The sequence below is a fragment of the Mus pahari genome, chromosome 9 (genome assembly GCF_900095145.1).
Source record: "Mus pahari chromosome 9, PAHARI_EIJ_v1.1, whole genome shotgun sequence".
In the NCBI taxonomy this organism is placed as follows: domain Eukaryota; kingdom Metazoa; phylum Chordata; class Mammalia; order Rodentia; family Muridae; genus Mus; species Mus pahari.
In genome coordinates this window covers 80,839,003-80,855,890 of record NC_034598.1, presented here as the reverse complement: position 1 = coordinate 80,855,890, position 16,888 = coordinate 80,839,003, and the positions used below count along the sequence as shown (strand labels likewise).

At 41.9% G+C, this 16,888-nt stretch overlaps 1 protein-coding gene across 2 annotated transcripts in view; it reads left to right on the top strand.

Annotated features, from left to right (window-relative positions):
* Nr2c1 (nuclear receptor subfamily 2 group C member 1) overlaps positions 1–16,888 on the top strand; it is a 58,671-nt gene that overhangs the window by 30,860 nt on the left and 10,923 nt on the right. For both annotated transcript variants that reach the window (XM_021204807.1, XM_029542615.1), the window contains exons 10-13: positions 3,999–4,120; positions 10,478–10,617; positions 12,862–12,999; positions 15,672–15,777. In XM_021204807.1, the coding sequence (XP_021060466.1) occupies positions 3,999–4,120; positions 10,478–10,617; positions 12,862–12,999; positions 15,672–15,777 (506 nt within the window). The remainder of the gene's footprint in view (positions 1–3,998; positions 4,121–10,477; positions 10,618–12,861; positions 13,000–15,671; positions 15,778–16,888) is intronic.

Below are 16,888 nucleotides of genomic sequence, written 5' to 3'. Positions count from 1 at the left end.
TTATTATTATTATTAAGTGTGTATTTCTGACTTCTTTATAAAAAAAAAACAAACCAGGTGTCCATGGATGTGCAGATTTATGCCTGAGTCTTTAATTCAATTTCATTAATCAACATGTCTGTTTTTATGTTGATAGTAAGTAGTTATTCTTACTAAAGCTTTGTTTGAAATCAGGGATGGTGACACCTCCAGCAGGTTTTTTATTGTTCAGGATTGTTTTATCTACCCTGATTTTTTTCTGTTTTTCCATATGAAGATGAGAATTGTCCTTTCAAGGTCTGTAAAGAATTGTGTTGGAATTTTGTTGGGGATTACACGGAATCTCAGTTTGCTTTCGGCAGGCTGGCCATTTTTCCTATGTCTTTCCATCTTCTGATGACTTCTTTAATTTCTTTCTTCAAAGACTTGAAGTTTTTATCATGCAGGTCTTTCACTTCTGTGGTTAGAGTTACTTCAAGATATTTCAGATTACTTGAGGCTATTTGGAAGGGTGCTGTTTCCCTGATTCCTTCTCAGTCTGTTTGTCCTCTGTTGGATGCCAGGAAGCTCGAGTTGCTGATGATTAGTAACTGTCTTGTGGATTCTGGGAATCGAGCAGCCTTGGTCTTCTGGAAGAGCAACCTATGCTCCTAACTGCTGAGAAATCTCTCCACTTTTTGACATATATACATATAGGAGGGCTACTGATCTTTTTGAGTAAATTTTGTGTCCAGTTAGTTTACCGAAAGTGTTTATCAGCTGTAGGCATTCCCTGGTGGAATTTGTAGGTTCACTAATGTATAATATGTCATCAGCTAATTACAATACTTTTGACTCTTTGTTTCTAATTTCTACCTCCTTGATCTCCTTTAGTTGTCTTATTGCTCAAGTTAGAACTTAAAGTACTATATTGAATAGATATAGTCAGAATAGCCAATCTTTGTCTTATTTCTGATTATAGTAGAATTGCTTTAAGTTTTTCTCCATTTAATTTTGACGTTGGCTATTGGCTTGTAATTGCCTTTATTATATTTAGGTATGTCCCTTGTATCCCTAATCATTTCCTCAGGTCTTTTATCATAAATGGATGTTAGATTTTTTCAGAGGCTTTTTCAGCATCTAATGAGGTGTGTGTGTGTGTGTGTGTGTGTGTGTGTGTGTGTGTGTGTGTGTTTTCCTTCCAACCCTGAGTTTGTTTATGGTGGATTATATTACTGTTTTTTTGTATACTGAGCATCTCCGGGATGAAGCCTACTTGATCATGGTGGATGATGTTTTTTGTGTTCTTGGATTTTGTTTGCAGGTATTTTATTGAGTATTTTTGCATCTGTGTTCATAAGGGAAACGTGTAATTCTCTTGTTTTGTTGAGTCTTTTTATGGTTTGGGTATCAGGGTGACTGTGGCTTCATCAAATGGATGAGGAATGTTCTTTTTTTCTATATTGTAAGATAACTTGAGGAGTATTAGTGTTAGCTCTTCTTTCAAAGTTTGGCAGAATTCTGTGATAAAATCTTTGACCCTGAGCATTTCTTGGTTGGGAGGTTTTAATGACTGCTTCTATTTCACTAGGGGTTATAGGGCTATTTAAATTGCTTACCTGATCTTGATTTAACTTTAAGTTTTCTTTTCTACTTAACATTTTTAAAAAATGTTTAGATGTATGGATGTTTTGCCTGCAGAGATACCTGTACAGCATATGTATGCAGTGCCCTTGGAGGTAAGAAGAGAGTGTTAGATCCCCTGTGACTGCAGTTATAAAAGTTGCTAGCCACCATATGGGTACTGGGAGTTAGATTTGGCTCCTCTGGATAAGCTGCCACTCCTCTTAACCAATGAACCATCTTTCCAGCCCTTGTTTTTTTAATTTTATCTGACATTTATAGAAAACTTTTATATCTTATTGATGAAAATATTTTGATCTGTTTGGTTGTCATAGATAGCTTTTAGAATGTGATTAAAGCTGTACGAGTCCCCTAGGGAAATATTATTAACAGTTGGGAAGATAGCTCTGTCGGTAAAGTCTTGCAAGCCAGGGCCTGAATTTGAATTCCAGAATCCATGCTAAATAAGCAAACAGACACTAGCCATGATGCTGCACGTTTGTAATGGAGACAGAGACCAGCTTCCCCGCGTCTAGCCAGCCAGTCAGAACTTGAGCTCCAGGCCAGTGAGAGGTTCTTTCTCAACAAAAAGATGGACGGTGTGAAGTGTTAGGAATGAGGCTGTCTTCCAGCTTGCCTGAGCATGCCCACATGTGCACATACACACACAGGAGCACACACAGTGAAAGAAAAATACATATGATGCAGCTACACACCCCACCCAACCCCACAGGCAGCCACTGTCCACCGTCTGTAGTCTCCTGCCCTTCCATGTCCCTGTGTAGTAAGGCTCACACGTCAGCAGAAGCTCCATCATCGACATGTTATTTTGCTATTTTTTTTTTCTACTTAGGTGACTGTGAGGGGGGGTTGTTTGTTTTGTCTTGTTTTGTTTTGTTTTAGAGCAAACCTTGCCTCAGAGCCCAGACTGCTTAGAGCTTCCTGCATAGACCAGACTGGCCTCAATTTAAAGCTTGTGGTCCTCCTGCCTCATCCTCTCAAAGCTGGGATTCCTGCTGTACCCCACCACACCTGGCAGATTTTCCCTCTTACTATCATCTCAACTTGTCTTAACTCATTTTAATACTTATAAGATATTCTACAGTGGACAGTATTCTTTTTGCTAGTGATGGAAATTTCAGTTTTCTATAGTCACTGTTAGAAGCAAAACTACCACAGACAGCCTTACAATGGACAATGACTTCTTGTGTGTATGTGTGTTTTTCTAGAATAGACTTAGAAATGGTGCCTGGGACCAGAAAGGTAACAGTGTCTCAGGTTTGGCGGTGGCTATTCAGAGGCATTGCTAGTAGAACATTGTTGATGCAGAACTCCAATACATGCTAATGTCAGAAATATCAAGCATAGATCTCAAAATGGTTCCAAGTTGAGATTTTTTTGGATTCAGGTTGTTCAACAATGTTCAAGGTCACAAGCTATAACTCAATTTTCCAATGGTAGATTAACAGCCAGATCTCCTCTGGTTTAGCTGCCAGTCACTGTGAGTAGACATTTCCCTGGGTCCTCGCCGAGGTCTATATTACTGCTTCAAGACAGGAAAAGTGGTTCTTACACAGGTCATGTGCAGTAGTGTCATCTCCCCTTGAGATTTTCAGAATGATTTCCGAAGTATTTAGGCAGAGGGTGCCTTATCACTGTGTCAGACACTTAAAATAACTATCTAAGGTCAAACAATATTAAATTTTACACTTATTGATTTGTTTATAATAATGTAAACTAATAACCTTTCAGTTGCTTGCCTATGAACATTTTTCCCATAGAGCCCTTTTTTTTTTTTTTTTTTACATACTTTTGTATTTAGTAACAATATTTTAGGATAGAGTGATACTGCTTTTTGAAGAATTGACGGGTGTCAGTGTTGAGCCTAGGGGTGTCAGTATTGAGCCTGGTTCCCGTATGCTTTGCTTTGCTTCCTTCTGGCCATACCTGTGCCGAGTGTCTGGGCCCATGTTGTCCTCGGTTGTCACCAGCAGGCCTGCTTCACTCTGGCTACCTGCTATCTCCAAGGGCACAACTGTAGCCTAAATGAAGGACTCTTCGGCATACAGGACTGCTTCTGACACTGAAATTTACTCTGTCCCATTGGTAGAAAAGGGAGAGGGGAAGAAAAGACACCACTGTACCAAGACAGTAACTTCATAAAGCAAACCAGATTGTCTCATGATTGACGGCCATTAGGTGAGAGTGTCTGGATGTCACCTGGACAGAGTTTGTGATCTGCTCATCCCGCCTAAGCACTGATGTAATATCCAGTGACCTGAATGATTAAGGTTTTTTTAGCTGAAGTTATCAGATTCCTATATGATGTGTTATATTTATATTCAAGTTTTTCAGAGAACTGATCATTTAGAACTTGAAGCCATGAGATAATTTACCTAAATCCCTGTTCATGCTAGCTCACCATGCCTTCTCCTATGCCCGAGTACCTGAATGTGCACTACATTGGGGAGTCGGCCTCCAGACTGCTGTTCTTATCGATGCACTGGGCACTCTCCATACCTTCTTTCCAGGCGCTAGGGTGAGTGTTTTGAAGTCCTTGAATATAAATGTGATTTTTGTGGCACACATGTATTGAAACAAGAAGTTTATTTGGGGAGGTTTTATATGACAGTAGAGAAATGCTCCACCATTCCAGCCCTGTGACAGTTGATGGTAATTCATGATAGCTAACCACCATTTTCTCTGTTTCCTTGGTGTGGAAGAGTAGCTGTGTTTTATAGTTTGAACAGGTTAATAATCTGGGTAAGTGGAGAGGACCAACTGGCCAGTATTGGCAATGGCCATAACTCAGTGATAGGAGTGTCTGGGGGTTGGAGAGAGGTCCAGTGGTTAAGAGCACTGTCTGTTCTTGCAGAACACCCAGGTTCTATTCCCAGCACCCACCTGGTAGCCCACAGCCTTCTTGACTCCAGTTTCAGGGATCCTGATACCCTCTCTCTGACTCTGCAGCTGGCACCAGGCATGTATTGGTGCACAGACATACATGGTGGAAAAATACACATGCACACTTTCTTTTTTTAAAGAAAGGATGTATTAGAACTCAGGAATGTCCAGCCTCAGGGCCATGGGGCACACACAGTCAAGGATAGCTATAAATGCAGCCTAACAGAAAATGAAATAGCGATATAGGATTTTTTGTGATTTATTTAATTTTATTTATTTATTGCAATTTGATGATGTGATCTTTGAGTGAACTTTGTAGATGGCAGTGCCTTGTGCAGTGTCAAAGGCTGGGTTCTCCTATTAGGCAGTTGTCCCCACCCCACCCCCCACCTCCAACAACAACCTTGTTTCAATATTTGTCCCAGGCATAACATCAGCAAGCTATACTTGCATACCTGGCTTTGTTTAAAATAAGAGGTGATTATTTTCCAATCATCTAGTCTCCTCCCAAAGAATGAATCAAAACTGTCCAGTGACCATTATACCAATGCTTTGCCTGCGTTCTGTGTTGAAGCAACCAAATGAAATGGAAAGTGATCTGCTCCAAGAAACCAAACCTTTACAGAAGTTTGCCAGCCCTTTGTTTAAAGTAACCGGCGTGTGACAGTGAAAGTGCCAAGCCTATTGTAGTCAGCAGGTTTTGTTCCCTCCCAGGATCCTCCTGACTGTGCGACCACTCTCTTTCCTTCTTTCTTCATCTGTTTTCCCACTTGACATATACACATAACTACCCTTCCTGTCACTTGATACTTTGACTATAACTGAGCAACACATGAGCCCTGATTCCCAAGGACATAGCTGACACCATGATTAGGTTCCTAGATAATCAGCCATCTATAATTTCACAGAGCAGAGGCCTGATTTTGAGTATGTAACCTTTGAATGAGTCTTCCCTGTCTCAGAAAAAATATTCAACTTTTTAGTAATCTTCCAAAATTTTTTAAGACAATAAAATATGGTACAAAAACATATGAATTGTTGGACATTAAATGCCATAGCCAAGCTGGTCACTGACACTTAGGCCAGGAAAGCAATGTAGAGCTGTACCCCGCCTCCCTGGATAAGCTGCATGATTTTAGAAAAGAATTGGAGGTCTGATCTGAACTCTTTCAATTAGTCACACCACCATTGCTTTTAAATACTTCTGTTGAATGTGCTTATCCTGTGGAAACAGCCTGGGTGTTCAAGAAACCAAGAGTAGGGCCTGAGGTTTCTGCTTATAGAATAATTAATTTTACAGTGGCAGCCGCTTGTCTCTGTGCTCTGTATTGGAAATCAGTTTCTGTGCAGCAGCCATAGAACTCTCAATTAGGCTAGCTGTGGAACTAACAATCCAGGCCATTAGCTGCTACATAAACTCTCACTTCCTATCTCTGCCTAGATAATCTTTAAATCCTTTTTATGGGTTGACTTAATCAGATAAGAGCTGGATGCTAATGGTGGGAAACTCAGCTGTGTGGAGATAAATCTGACTGATGTGGGGGCTGGATTTTTCTGACTGGATACAGAGATCGTCCACAGAACTCTAGTTTTAGAGAGAGACTCAGACAATAGTCAGGCATGTTTGCTCTGATGACTTAGTAGGTGGGGGATTGGTTAATGTCCTCATTTGTATTTATACAGGCCTCTATAGTTAGTAGGAATGTTGATTTTCTGTTTAGGATCTGTAGGTTAATGTGTAGGAAATTCATCCTGCATGATTTTGAGGTTCCTCAGATGAAGAAGCTGGGGTTAGCTGGTGTAACTTGCCTACAGTGTAGGCAGCAGCAGGCCTGCCCACTCTGAGTAGTTATTTTATTTTACATTTGTGTGTGTGTGTGCATGTGAGTATGCATATCTCTCTCTCTCTCTCTCTCCCTCTCTCTCTCTCTCTCTCTCTCTCTCTCTCTCTCTGTGTGTGTGTGTGTGTGTGTTGTGTGTGTGTGTGTGTGTGTGTGTGTGTGTGTGTGTGTGTGTGAGACATGCATTACAAGGCACACATGTGGAAATCAGAGGACAACTTCTCCTGGTTTCAGGGACTGGAGTCACGTCATCAGCTCAGCAGTGAGCACTTTTACCTGGCGAGTTATTTCACAGCCTCTTCTCCCCTGAGCTTTTTTCCAACAGGGCCTAGCCCAGGCTAACCTCACACTCCTGTCAGTCCTCCTGTCCTCGTCTCCTGGGTGCTGGGATTGCAGGCTTGCGCTACCATGCCCGACTCTGCCTGGATTCTTAGAAACAAAAGTTCCAGGCCACCACCATTTGCCACAGCCGTCTTTGTCATGTACCTTAGCTTCATTGACACTATACTTGAAAGTTAGAGCAACTCTGCTTCCTTTAACAGTCTTCTGTAGCCTGGTGGTTTGAAACCTGCTGTTTGGTGGATTTATTGCATATTGTTGATTATTCTTCTCTAAGGACCATGGATTCTGTTCAGTGTTGGGTGGCAAATAGACTGGGTGTACTTATGTGGATGTCAGAACAAGTATTCATGGTGATGGCGATAGTCACTTATTTCCTAACAGAAGTAAATGGTTTATTTGTGTGTTGACTCCTGTGTGTCTAGACCAGGTTACCTGAGTTTCCATATCTCTAGATTAGGAACGGAAACAACTGCTTAGGAGCAGGGCTGTGACTGAGATGCTGAGGCCAGACTGGACCCTGTGCTTGCTACACATATTAGCGTTTGTCTCTGTTCTCCTAGGAACCTTCTTCTTACAGGAGAGCTTGTTGAATTCTTCTCCTAATGTAATGGCCATTTTCAAATCATTTAAACAACATAGTTCCAGGATTTGAGAGTACTTTCTTGCCATTGACCATAATGGTAGCTTTTTAGGTTGGTTTTTTTTTGGGGGGGGGGTTGTTTGCTTTTGATTCAGAGTCTTGCTGTGATTCCAGGATAGCCTCAAACTCACTATGTGGCTCAGGTTGGCCTTGAACTCCTGCTCCTCTTTTGTCAGCTTCCAAAGTGCCGGAATTACAGTCAACCACCCTATCTCCAGCTAGATTTTTCTTTGGAATAAATAGATGGATATCCTCCTGCAATTGATTTCTACAATTAACCCCTTGACTTTCTCTCTGGCAGTAAGCTCATGCTCACTCTCAGTTGCCCCCTCCAGCTCCTTGTTTCAGCGTTTCTCCTCCTCTGCACTGAATCCAAGCTGTTCTCTGGGTCTTTTCCACAGGTCAAGGTGTTTCCAATACGAGGGCAGCCCAGGCCAGCTCTGGGGTTTTTTTCCTAGCTATTTTTACTTTCCTGTGTTCACTGTATATCCTAGTGACTTCTCTATTGCTTTGATAAAACTCCATGACCAAGTCAACTTATAGAAGAAAAAAGATTGGGATGGGGGTTGGGGGGGTGTCTTATGTTTTCCGAGGGTCAGATTCCATGAGTCCATGACCATCATGACAGGAAGGACACCACACTAGCCAGGCAGGTATGGTCCTTGAGCCTCAAGCAAGAGGCACAGAGGTACTGGGAATGGCTTGGGTCTTTTGAAACTTCGATGTCAACCCCTGTGACATACCTCCTTCAATAAGGCCACACCTCCAAATACTTCCAATTGTGGACCTAGTATTTAAACATATGAGCCTAGGGGTCTATTCTCCTCCAGACCACCACACGATTTAACTACCTGGTTTCTTTTTATAATCAGAGGCTTAGATGGCAGCTAGTTTGCTTTTGACTTTTCATCATGCCTAAAGTGACCCTGAAGGATAGAACCGTAAAGTGAAACCTTCTCTCCAGAAATAACTAACCCAAGAGTTCAGTGTCCTGCCAGCCCTTTCCAGGCTATGGTTATCACACATCCAAACACCATCACGTATTGGCACATATTATTCTTGATGTCCCATGACACTATCAAGCTTCCTGCGTCACGTGTCGAGTTCCCTCTGTTCCTATTGGCTGCCTACTTTATGGAAGGCTTACATATGCATCTCTACCCATGGTCACAGGCTGTTGCCAGCTTCTTTATTCTATCCAGGGCCACCAAGCACATCTTGTCAGTGTGTGTTATTGCTGTGTCTTTGAAGGCATGTGTTAGACGCTGTTCCCAGGAAGCTTGACCACTTAATGCTTACCTCGGCAGTGGACCAATGATGCCCTTCCCCTCCCTGTTCTTGATTCTGGATCTTATCATTTCTGACAACTGAACAGTGTCTTCTTCTTTAACCTTGACTTTGGCTGGGATAGATTTCTCTTGACTGATTTCTGTGTGAATGTTTAAAAATTCTGGTTGTCTTTGCACTTGAGAGTTCCCTTAAAGTTTATTTCACAGCCAGTTTCTTCTGGTGACAGACCATCCTTCCCACATACGGAAATAAAATTCTCACCCAAGTTATTCCCAGGAGGAAAACTGCTTTGTAAACTCTTGGAGTTTTTGTTTGTTTGTTTGTTTGTTTTATTTGTTTGTTGGTTTGTTTGAGACACATCTCACATTGTAGTGCAGACAAGCCAGGAACTCATTCTGCAGTCCAGGCTAACCATCTACTCATACAATCCTCCTGCCTCAACGTCCCACATGCTTTGTGCATACACACACATAACCCAATCCAACTTCTTCCTAAATGTTAGCTGGCCTTTGTGGCTCTTTATTATTATCTTTGATGTAAATGTGCTGAGTGTGCTTAAGCGTGCCAGGAACACAAAGTTGTAAGTTTCTTTTTTCGTTACATTATAATTGATGTTTTATTTGGGAGATGGGGGTGAGCATGGCATAGCACACACATGGTCAGAGGGTAACATGCAGGAGTAAGTTCTCTCCTGCCACTGTGCGGGTCCCAGGGATCGGCAGGTGCTTGGGCTTAAAGGCAAGCACTCTTACCTTCGGACCATCTTGCTGACCCCTTGTGGCATTTTCAAGAAGGAAGCAATTTATGTGCAGTCATTGGGGCGAGCATGGTCTTAGCAGCACAACCTTACTAACTTGAATCACTCTGGAGAAAGGGAAGAAATCTTTCCATTTAATTATCTTATAAGAAAATATTGGTTTGGTTTGAAGATTTTTTTTTCTTGTAAAAAGACCCACACTTATAGCTTCTCTGTCTTTTTAAAGACCTCACTTCTGCCTTTTCTCTATATCCTCAAAGATAAAAGCAAAATCAAACAAACATAAAAGCAAAAGGCAGATTTTTTTTTCTATGTGCAATGTACTTAGAGCTGTCCACTGCAGTGCAGAAATGCATGAGAGAACTGTTGACTTCTGGGTAGTGTGGCAGACAGGCCCCTAACACTGCTCAGTAGGAAGCTAGGAAATCTGCACCAACTCTGACTGGATGCACAGGTAAGCACGAAGAGGACCTGGAAAGGAGAGAGGCGTGTTATAAGAGGGCATTTCGTCAAAGAAACAAGCTCTGAAGCCAGATGTCATGGTGCATGCCTGAGGTCCTAGTACTGGGGAGGCTGAGGTGAGAGGACAGTGCGTTGTTCCAAATCCTCAAGGTGAAACTGTGCCTCAAGCAAAAGTCAGTCAGTAAATACACAACTGTAAGTTCCCAGCCCAGGACTGACTCAAGGCCCTGTGGTCAGTGTTGAATCCTCAGCAGCACAGCAAGGAAATCTCCAATCTCACCCTCAAAGAAGGAGTGGGCTTGTTAACTGGATATTAGGTCGAGAAAGAACATTCAGAGAAGGCAGGACCATATTTAGAAATGCATCCAACACTACTGAACACTGAGCATCACTGGAAGTCTTCCTGCAGCTGTTCTTGTGAACTTGCTAATTGATTGTGAACTAGTTGGGATTCGGCTTTCTAGGTGCTCTTTTGTCAACTGTACAAAGCCCAGAATTCTCAGGTCCCTACCCACCCATGGGTCTTCTAGAATAGTTGTAATTTGGTGATTTTTATTTATTTGTTTGTTTGTTTGTTTATTTCAATTTGGTATTTTTTTTAAGTATACCATCAATGTGAAGTTTATATCTGACATGTCCTTTTGTGTCTGTTTTTACTAGGCAGGAAAACAGCATATCGCTGGTAAAAGCGTATTGGAATGAACTCTTCACCCTCGGTCTTGCCCAGTGCTGGCAAGTGATGAATGTGGCAACTATATTAGCGACGTTTGTCAACTGTCTTCACAGTAGCCTTCAGCAAGGTAAAAACAGACCTTTAATTATTATGTTTTCACAGATGTACAGGGAGCTGTGGCCAAAGTTAGATACGGTGATGATTGTCTTGATGTTTTTACCTTTTTCCATGGGTAATCTTGACATTTGATAATCACACTACTCATCCAAAATATTTTTAAATTAGAAAGACACCATTAAGGCAAGTAATATTTAAGTCTGAAAAGCTCAGAAGTCAACTTTTCATCACTAAAACATAACACCTGAGGCTGGGTTATCAATCAGTGTCTCCAGGAGAGAATACATTTGATATACCAAAGAATCCAAACTTGCTTTTAATGACCTGTCTCCCAAGAATGAGTCCAACTGTGAAGACATTAATCCCCCTTACAAGGCTTGCCTCCCAACCCCACTGCTTTAGCAGATTCCAACATGTATTCTGGCAGGGACCACCCACCACATTGTATGGTACATAAACATCCATGTAGATTTGCCTGTAGGTAGAGAATGATAAAATACTTCAGCGCGTGTACCTCTCTCCCAATTCTAAAGCTAATTTTTTTCCCCTAATAACCCCTAGAGTCACATGATGACCTGGTCTTGAATCAGTTCCCTAGAGTCTATTGTCTCATCTAAATAGAATGGGAACGTGTGGGCACTGCGGTACTCGGAGGAGTTAACTGGTCTAGTAAGGTGCAAGTTCAAGGCTGTCATGGGCTAGAGAGCCAGACCTGTATGCAGACATGGTCTCACTGTACACACGTGGTTGTCCTGGAGCATCATAGGGGTCACCTACCTCTGCCTCCTGAGCACTTAAGACGTGGTGGTCAGGCCGCCATGCCTAGCGGCCACAAGCAACTTTGAAAGAAGAGAGAACTGGGAAGTTATGGAGTCCTTACTTTTTTTTTTCTTCATGCTGAAGCTGAGGAAGCAAAGAATAAGTAACTTTAAAATTTTTGAAAATGGCCGAGCAATTAAAAGTCTGCTTCCTTCAAGCTCGGGAATAACTTAGACATTTTTAGTCCCTTAGCACATTCTGTTTTTCTTTGTTTTGTACTTTTGGTTGGCATTAGTTTTTTTCAAGACAACATGTTAGTGTCTTTTTGAGATTCCCTTTCCTTCAACACCCCACAACCCACATGCTGGCCAACAGCCATGCGCTATCTACTCATTACTTCACACGTTATCTTTCCTTTGTCCCTTCCTCCCGCTTTCCCTCTCTCCCTCCCTCCTCCCTGTCTTTCTTTTCCTTGTTCATACAAGGGTCAGAGTCTCACTTTGTAGTCCCCAGCTCACCTAGAACTCACTGTGCATCTTAGTCTGTATTAAGCCATGCTCCTGCCTCAGCCTCCCAAGGTGCTGTGACTGGAGGTATGCACCGCTGACGGTTTCTCCTTTACAGGGTTTTAAACTCATCTGCTTCCTCATAAAGGGCTGAGATTCCTCATAAACCTCACCTATGAGAAAGCGCAGAATCAGGCCCCCTTCTGACCCGGGTCCTGAATCATTCTACCCGCTTCTGTGTTCCACAGCACACCTTTGGGAAAGCTGAGGTCTACGACACAGTCGGGATGTGTTTTACACAGAGCCCTGTTAGATCGGTTATGTTTTTCTCAAATTTCTCTGGTCTAAGTAATGTGTTTTGCTCCGCTTTTGTTTTTATTCTGCTAGAGTTTCTAAAATGTTTTTTTTCCCTCATTATTTTTTCAAATGGTAAAGCTTAAATAAAATCCTGTTATAAACATTTGAGTCTTTTGGACTTTGGTGTTCGCTTGGTTTGGTTTGGTTTTTGCTGTTATTGTTTGTTCTTTGTTTCGTTAGAGTCAGGGTCTCTTCTGGCTCCAGATCCTTAAGTATCAAAGGATGACCTTGAACTGCTGATGCACCAGGCCTTTTGCAGTGCTAGGCATCAAATTAGGGCTTCCTAAATGCTAAATAATTGCTCTACCGGTTTGAGGGACATCCTTGGCCCTCTGAACTTGGGCTGTGGTTTTTGGTTTTGGTTTTGGTTTTCCCGGACAGATTCCTCTATATCCAAAGGGGTATCATCTCAGACGGGAATGCTGGCTTGGGGTCTCTACTTTTTCTTGAGGGAGCACTATCAGAAGGTTAGCTCTTAGCTTTGGCCCTCTTTGCAGAGATTCTGAGTTTGAAGCCTCAGTCTGTAAAGAGGTTGATTACATCCCTTACTGATGACAAAGCGAGAAGGGAAGTGCGTGAGAAGAGTCAGACACTTTAGATGGCAATTGGAAGTATGTGTTTGTGTTTTAAAGATAAAATGTCCCCGGAAAGGAGGAAGTCGTTGATGGAGCACATCTTCAAGCTACAGGAGTTCTGCAACAGCATGGTTAAGCTCTGCATCGACGGGCATGAGTATGCCTACCTCAAGGCCATCGTCCTCTTCAGTCCCGGTACAGAAAAGCATCCTTACATCTCCTTCCTCATCTATTTAGTGAGACTGGGTCTCAGCCATGTAGCCCAGGCTCGACCTGCATGTTTAGCAGTCCTTCTGCCTCAGATAACCAATCCAGATTACAGATATACACCACCAGGCCCAGGATGGGTGTGTCTCTTTAATGTATTTGATGGTGTGGAAACAATGGCGCTCTTCTCCACTGCAGGTAGGAGTTTGGAATGGTGCAATCACCAGGGGCAAGAGCTCAGCACCTGCTGAAAACATTAAACAAAAGGAGCCTAGAGAAATAGTGCAGTGGGTAAAGGGCCTGCCTTGCAAGCACAGCCTTGCACAAGGACCCGAGCTAGAAGAACTCCCAAGAATCACTGTAAAAAGCCAGGCACAGCAGCTCATACCTGCGTCCCTGCACTGGGGACTGAGAGTAGTCAGATCTCTGGAGCTCGTTGGCCACCCAGCCTAGCCAAATGGACAAGCTCCATGAGAGACCCTGTCTCAAAATGTGAAGGCAGAGAGGAAAGACGCCTGACAGCCACCTTTGGCCTCCACACACACATGCACACACCTGTAATAACAAGGACATATGCCACACACACACCCCAAAAATTAAGCATATATTCAATTCCTATTGGTCTCAAAATACAGAATTATATGTGTACATAAAAATCTGGACGTGAATATTTGTGTTGGCACCAGTCATAGCCAAAATGTGCACACTAGGTAATTGTCCATTCAAAGTGATGGAAGCTGGGCTTGGTGGGATATGCCTGTAAGTACTTGGTGCATAGAAGCAAGATGACCAAGATTCAAGGATAACCTTTTCTACTAGCAAATCTGAGGCCAGCTTTGGTTAAATGAGACCCTGTCTCAACACAACACCTAAGAAAGTAAAACTGGTGGAATGGCTCAGCCAGTGCTTGCTGCCAACCTTGGTAACCCAAGTGCAAATCCCTGGGACCCACAAGGTAAAAGGACCAACTCTTGTGAGACTGTGGCCTCCAGAAATGCACATGCACTGTGGCATATGTGCCTGCATACGTACACATACAGAGAGAAGGCAGATGGGTATAATATATATGTAATATATGCATACAATGGAATCGTGTTAGCTCAAAATGGAGTGAAGTTTTGATATAAACTGTGACAGGATGAAAACATGCTAACCGAAGATGCTACTCACACAGGCATACATACTAATCCCATATAGGCAAATGTGAGGAAGAGTGTAAATCAGTCAGGGAGTGGGGAGCTGAGGACTGATTGCTACTGGTTGGCAGGTTGCTTTAGTGTCATAAAAATGTCTCACGGTTACATTGTGATGAATGTAAAACTCTGAAGATGCTAAAAATCATCGAATTTTGTACTTTAAATCTGGTGTTAAGGATATCAGCTATCTGCACAGAAAATCAGTAGAGCATATAGGCTTGTATTATTTGAGTTCTTAGGTCTGTATCATTAGGCTCTATTAAAGCCGGAATGTAAGTCCACTGTTGCTGTGTCCAGGGTTCGTTACATTCTCAGGGTTGGATGGAAGCTGCAGACGTGGGAAGATGGGCCTCTTGCTTGCCTTCTAGTGTCTAGTTTTCTGTCAGTAAAGAGGCCTCAAACTCCGGTTTGTGAATAGGGGAAATCTATAGTCCTTGAAGGTCTGTGCCTCCACTCCACAGGTATTCTGTTCCTATGTGTCCTAATAAAATTGTCCAAGCGAGCCTGCTTCATCCTCTCAGTGGTATGAGTAAGATAATGAAAGCTTATGCACTATTGAGTGTTTCACACAAGCCCAGGGCTGGGACTCAGGGGAGAGGGCAGGCCATGTGCTTCCCGTGAGCCAGTCGTCTGTATTTCTGATCTTACTCATTTCCTTTATTTTCTTTGTGGCACTGTGGATCCAGCATAGGCCCTTAGACAGGACAGGCAATAGCTCCACCAATGAGACATACTCGAGCCCACGTGTATCTCCATTTGAGCATAACCAGTTTGCTGATTTTATTTTTCTTTGGGTAAAATTGAAAAGTTAAGCTATAAATTGATGGTATTACTTTAAATATTTCTATTTTGTGAAATAAGACTATCAAAATGTTTTGTAGATGATGTCATGTTCCTTCATTATGATTTTCTGATAGAGATATAAAAAGGTTTGTAATTCTTAATTTCATAAATACTTTTAAAGTTGACCGTATCTGGGTGACTCCTTAACAAACACAACCTGCAAATATTTCATGGATTATGGGTGCTTTTAAATTTAGTCTTTTAGGTTATTTTATGTTGTTGAGTATAAAATGGTAAGAAAGAAAGAAAGAAAGAAAGAAAGAAAGAAAGAAAGAAAGAAAGAAAGAAAGAAAGAAAGAGAAAAAAGAAAAAGAAAGAAAAAAGAAAAGAAAAGAAAAAAAGAAAAGAAAAAAAGCTAAACAAAAATCATTACACTGCTTTTGAGAAAAAATATTAGTAGCACACAGTGGTCTGGTTTTTACTAGATGTTATAATAGTTACTTCTGGCTACAATACACTGTTGGTGTATTCAGCAAGTACTTATGGAATAAAGGAACAAAACATTGTATGTGGGGCATCTCTGTCAAATGAACTGTTAAATCCTCTGTCCTCTGTCTCCCAGTCCCATGAGTTATTAAATGAGCATTCGTAACTGGAATACCTATATTCTTTATGTCTTAGATCACCCAGGCCTGGAGAACATGGAGCTAATTGAGAAATTTCAGGAAAAGGCATATGTGGAATTCCAAGATTATATCACCAGGACGTATCCAGATGACACCTACAGGTACCTCCACGCCACAGCTATTTAATGTGCAGTTCAGTGAAAGGATTTTTGTTTGTTTTGAGAAGGGTTTCATGTAGCTTACTTTGACCTTGAACTTACAGCCAAGGCTTGCCTTCAACCCCGATTCCCCTGCCTCTGCCTCCAGATTGCTAGGATTATACATAGGCATGTGGTGCCATGCCTGACCTAAAAGCTTTTTAGTAAATCTATTCTCTATCAGTATTTTCCATTTTAAGAGTAATTTAATGTTTTAGTTAACCATGACCTTTGGAATGGGTAATGATTTTGAAGGCCATAATGTGATCGTCGAAGCAGCTTAGTGTTAGAACTTGCTTAGTTAGTATGTGTAGGGTGCTGGGTCGTCTCCTCAGTCCCAGTGAAGAAGGTTCTGGGGCTTCAGGTTAGAGGTGACAAACATACAAGGCTCTGGGTGTGGTCTCCCACACAGAGGGGGAAAACCAGCTGTTAACAGGGGTCACCTGCAATACCTAATGAGCACTCGCTCTAAATCAGTGGTTCTCAACCTGTGGGTTGTGTCCCCTTTGAGGGTGGAATGACCTCTTACAGGGTTCACATTATCAGATATCCTGCATATCATGTATTTTCATTACAGTTTGTAATAGCTTAATTAACAAAGCATAATTATGGTTATGAAGTGGCAATAAAATAATTTTATAGTTAGGGGTCACCTCAACATGAGGAACTGTGCTAAAGAGTGACAGTGTTCAGAAGGCTGGGAACCACTGCTTTAAATAGAGAGGGTGAGAAACTGTCTCAAGGATGCAGGATTGTCAGAGCCCAGCCTCACCCAGGCAGTTGAGTTGTAGATCCCAACTTCTCAGATGATATAATTGTATTCGTAAAAAGAGAGGGGAAAATGATAAATTAAAACACTCTTAACTGTATATAATTAACTTTGAAATACAGCTTGTGGTAATTCTTCCAAGTCCTTTCATGACAGTGTTCTTTGGGGTGGGAGAGATTTTCCTTTCTTATTTTTTTTTTTTTATTTATTCTTTATTATTTTCTTTATTTACATTTCAAATGCTATCCCGAAAGATTCCCATACCCCTCCCCCCACCTCTGTTCCCCTACCCACCCACTCCCACTA